General features: G+C 42.2%; 1 protein-coding gene across 1 annotated transcript; it reads left to right on the top strand.

Moving 5' to 3' along the window:
* Positions 1 to 211: 211 nt before the first annotated feature.
* LOC115271846 (olfactory receptor 9I1-like) lies at positions 212 to 1,171 on the top strand. The gene has a single exon (XM_029914817.1). The coding sequence runs from the start codon at positions 227 to 229 to the stop codon at positions 1,169 to 1,171; it is 945 nt and encodes a 314-aa protein (XP_029770677.1). The 5' UTR covers positions 212 to 226.
* The last annotated feature ends 3,968 nt before the right edge of the window (positions 1,172 to 5,139 follow it).

Raw genomic sequence — 5,139 nt, forward strand, 5'->3', positions numbered from 1 at the left:
CTTTGCTCAAAAAAATGTGGAAGAATATAGATGCCCAAGGAGACTCAGCCACGTACAGAATTTCCTAAAAACAAGCTCTATACATTGGCCCAGAAATATAAAGCTATCTTCTACCATAGAGAGAAAGAATCTGTCCTTCAAGTCATTGAATTTGTTGTTGTTGTTGTTGTTGTTGTTGTTGTTGTTGTTGATTGTTATCCTCAGATCAATAGTCTATGTTGAATCCATGGGTGAGAATAATCTTACCATGGTAACAGAGTTCATTCTCATGGGCTTTACTGACTACCACATGTTGGAGGTTCCCCTCTTTCTGATGTTTCTCATTTTCTACATCGTCACCCTTCTGGGGAATGTGGGGATGATTGTGCTGATCCAAGTGGATGTCCAGCTCCACACGCCCATGTACTTCTTCCTGAGCCACCTTGCCCTGCTGGATGCCTGCTATGCCTCAGTCATCACTCCTCAGATCCTGGCCACACTGGCCACAGGCAAGACGGTCATCTCCTATGGCCAATGTGCAACCCAGTTCTTTTTCTTCACCCTCTGTGCAGGCACAGAGTGTTTCCTGCTGGCAGTGATGGCCTATGACCGCTATTTCGCTGTTAGCAATCCACTGTTCTACACGGTAGCCATGAATCCCAGAATTTGCTGGAGTTTGGTGGCAGGAGCCTATGTCTGTGGGACATCAGGGTCCATTGTGCGTACCACATGTACCTTCACCCTCTCCTTCTGTAACCACAATCAGATCAACTTCTTCTTCTGTGACCTCCCGCCCCTGCTGAAGCTTGCCTGCAATGACACAACAAACACTGAGATTGTCATTGTCTTCCTCGGCAACTTTGTGATCTTGATCAATGCATTGGTCATTCTAATATCCTACCTGCTCATCATCAAGGTCATTTTGAAGGTGAAGTCTCCAGGCGGCAAGGCCAAGACTTTCTCCACATGTGCCTCGCACTTCACTGCTGTAGCCCTTTTCTTTGGGACCCTCACCTTCATGTATCTTCGGAGTGGCTCCAACAAGTCCCTGGAGGAAGACAAGGTCGTGTCTGTCTTCTACACTGTGATCATCCCCATGCTAAACCCTCTGATCTACAGCCTAAGAAACAAGGATGTGAAAGCAGCCTTCATAAAGGTCACTGGGAGACTCCAGGTGTCCCAGGGTGTGTAGATATGAGTGACAAGACCTCTCCTCCTGGTCCATTTTCTTCCCATATCAATATATCCTAATAAGCACCAGCACTATATGCAACTTAGCCCCACAAATAGAGAGAAAGTAGTTGATTGTCAGCAGGTATACAAGAAAAACTGCAAATATGGTAAAATTCATTTCCAGCAATCCCATGGTGCTTCCTTCTTCTCCTGTCTCACACCTACAGCCCATTCCTTAGCATACAACAGTCTTATGATACTGCCTGATATCTTCACTTACAGAATGTCAAGGGCCCAGGGGGCCTTGGGTTGTTCTCATCTCGCCCCAAGTCTTTGCAGCGGTGCTTGGGTTTTCCATCCTTGCCTTCTCTCTCTCTCTCTCTCTCTCTCTCTCTCTCTCTGCTTCCATTAATACCGCCTTTTTTGCATCAAAGATTCTATCTGAGGATTCCAGCAATCAATGCTAAATATAGTCTTTTGTCTTCTGTTAGTAGATGAGTGACTGATCACCTCAGTAAGCAGGGAGTGCTATAAAAGACAAACCTGAGTCTCTAAATGACCAAGGGAAGGGAGTGTTTGAGAAACAGGCCTTCCTCCTCAGCATTCTAGTCTGGGGTCACCCCCTTGAGGGGCTTTCTTTCTTGCTTATGCCACAACAATGGAATCTGAAGCTGCCTTCCCACTTGATAATGTCCCACCGGCTTTGCTGTTCCTGCTGTGTAAGGCTACTCTGACATCTCCAAGATGAACCAAGGCTGCCTTACCTTTAGCTCTTCAAAGACCAACTCACTAATTCCTGCGGGACACGATGCACTGCTTCTTTTCCCCATTCCCATTGCCTGCCCGGTAGCAAGCATCCCTTCTCCAGGAACAGAAAAGTTAGAGAACAAAGACAGGTATAAGGAAAATGTTCAACCACACATTATCTTCTCTGGCAGAAGGTTTAATAAGAGGGGGAAATAACCAAATCCTCTGTTTAGTTAATGAGACCTCAAACCCATTCAGGGCAGATTCTGCTTTTCTCCTTAAAGAACTCACCCCAAATCCAGAGTCTGGACCAAATGAGCTCTTAATAATTGCTCTGGAACAGATTTTTTATGGCACATGCATGGTCTCATTTGAGCCTTGTTGAAATTCTGTAAGGCAAACAGGGAAGACATGGCTGAATAGAAAATTCCTATTTTGCAGTTAAGAAAATGCTTTCTCATAGTCCCTTTGGACCCCTGCTTTAAGTCCCTTTGTTCAGCATATACAGCAGGCAGAAGGCATGGCTTGGAGACTCAGGCTTCTATCTGAATCCTGATTCTCCCATAAGTTCACTGTAAAATCTACCATAAATGGTGTCATTTCTCAGGTCTTAATTTTTCTCAGGTCTAAAATAAATATAACAACTCCTAATTCAAGGGCATATTGTAAAAATTAAATAAGGTAAGGGACGCCTGTCTGGTTCAGTCAGAGGAGCATGCAACTCTTGATCTTGGGGTTGTAAGTTTGAGCCCCACATTGGGTACAAAGCTTACTAAAAAAGATAAATAAACTTAAATTTACAAAAAAGATAAAATCTTAAAATAAATAAATAAATGAGGTGATGAATAAGAAATCTCCTAGCATAAATCCATTGCTCAATATATTGTTCTCTTCTCTTCCCTTCCCTTCCCCCCACTTTCACCCTGGGCCTTTCCACAATTCTTTGGCCATTAACAAAAATGAAACAGATCATGAACAAGTAGTAGTGAAAGACAGTGAACTGAGGATTTTGAACAATTCAAACTTTTTCACCCAAGAAATAAAACAAATGTGGGTGTTTGGTTGTGGTGAGTGAATTTAAATACATCCCACATGGTCAAGGAAAACCAAAAGATATCTTTTTATTGGATAGACTGTGCCCAATGAACCCTGATTTATGAGAAGTCGGTCCTCTATAGTACTCCATATGTGAATAACCATTGTATTAAAATGGCCCACAACCCTGCCTAGAGTTGATTGGTTCAGAAATAAGCACCTGACCCAGTGTAGATTTAATGAAAAATTTTTTCCTGGGTATTATGAAGTTGAACATGTAAAAGAGATTCAAAATAACAGACCAGATTGACCAAGGTGGAGAAGTCAAAAGAGAAACAAAAATGAAGTAGTTATGCGAAGAGAATTAGCAATAACAGACTAAGAAAGAGCCCTGACAGGTTCCATTCTGGGCTTCTCAATGCAGCCACAATAATTTTCTTGCTTCCTTAAGACACACTAGAATCCAACAACAAATTCCCCCTTGGGTACTAGTTCAAGCTTAGTCATCAGGATCAAAGGATTTCATACTTACAGATCTCTACTGGACAGGAGTTCTTCAGCATATTATATCAGATCTGCACTCATGAGCACTGATTACATCTCCACCCTTCAAATAAAGAAAGGACTGGTTCTCAGTCATACTGGGACCACGATTGGGTCATACTCCCTTTATAGGAGAACCCAGAGCTCTTTATGTAGGTAACCACTGTTTGGCACTTGATCTTGCCCTTCAGGTGATTCAATCAGACTAGAATAAGCCCCTAACCCATGTTTCATCAATGTGTGAACAAAGTAGAGAACCATGAGGTGCCCTACAGTTGTACAATGATTATTAAGCAGGACCAATAAAGTTATCTCCCTCTTGAGGATATAAACTGAAAAATATGGGAAAAGACTAAGTCATTTGAGAAATGAGACTCACAAATTATAATTAGATATGAAGAAAGTGGCTGAGTCACGTTGATGGGTAGACCAAAGAGAAAATGAGCAAATGTCAGATGCTGAGGAGGCAGCAATAATCCTGATCCCTGGTGCTGCATTAGATCTTTCAGGTCTTGAATTATGCAATTATGATCCAGGCTGAGTTCTAGGGCTCTTCATGGGTCCACAAGAAATCCCTATCTCCTTTTGAAGCCTAAGAGTCTTAGCTATAGACTCACTTTCTACTATATCATAAGAGTGGGTCTTGTTTCAATCTAAAGGACCTAACAACTTATTACCCTCCCTGGCTCCTAATAACAAAATAATAATGATAGTTAAGTCTTACAGAGCACCTATTATGTGCCAGGCACTATTCTGAGAACTTTTATATATATTTAACAGCCCCATGAGGCCTTAGCAACAATTATCATCCCCACATAGAGATGAGTAAACTACAACACAGAGAAGTTAAAACAAGTTTCCCTAAGTTACCGAAGCCATGGAAGCCACAGAAGGCCATGATTTGAGCTTAGGAAATCTGGCTCCAGAAATTCCATTCTTATCTATGATCTTATATCAACTCTGGATACCATTTTATACACAACTGTCCCTTCTTTGGTATAGAGTCACTTAAGGGAAAGTAGCCTTACTCATTAGGTTCTCTCTCCAAGAACCAGAAAAAAAAAATGGTTTTCCTGCTTTGGAACCGGGAGTACTGTGAAGAAACATTCAAAGATCAGTGGAGAGGTCTCCACAAGATGAAATAAAATAAAAGACAAATTTAACAAAGAGAGGGCCTTACTTTTCACAAATGCGTATTCACCTTCAAGTTCTTGCTAAGCTGCCAAACGAAAGCTGAAAGTGATTCCATGTAAAGGTCACTCCATGAAGATTCATTCAGAACCTACACTGAGCTGGGCTGAAGAGACACTATTGTCTGTGATGGTTAAGATACGACCAGAACATCTAGGTCAGGATCAGCCAGAAGGCTTGTCCCAGGCAAGGCAGCTCCATTGAGGCTTGAGAGAATGGGAGTAACACGGATTCTCAGATCTACCAACCAGGCAGTAAGTCCAAGTTCACTTGAGAAAACGAGAGCAGCAATGATTCTCACATCTACCAGCCAAGTAGTTCATCCAAGTTCCCTACATTCAACTTCTCCGGATAAAAGGAATGAGGTCAGGAGAGACCCATGTCTCCTTCCCAGCATCTTCTGCAGACCTACAAAGGAGAAACTGTACAAATTATTCTTACCCCATTATAGCTCTCCAGGACAAATTCTTT

Source organism: Suricata suricatta, chromosome 11 (genome assembly GCF_006229205.1).
Source record: "Suricata suricatta isolate VVHF042 chromosome 11, meerkat_22Aug2017_6uvM2_HiC, whole genome shotgun sequence".
NCBI lineage: Eukaryota > Metazoa > Chordata > Mammalia > Carnivora > Herpestidae > Suricata > Suricata suricatta.

Excerpts from the sequence above, each read along its gene's own strand:
- LOC115271846 (XM_029914817.1), top strand. The coding sequence starts at position 227 with ATGGGTGAGAATAATCTTACCATGGTAACAGAGTTCATTCTCATGGGC.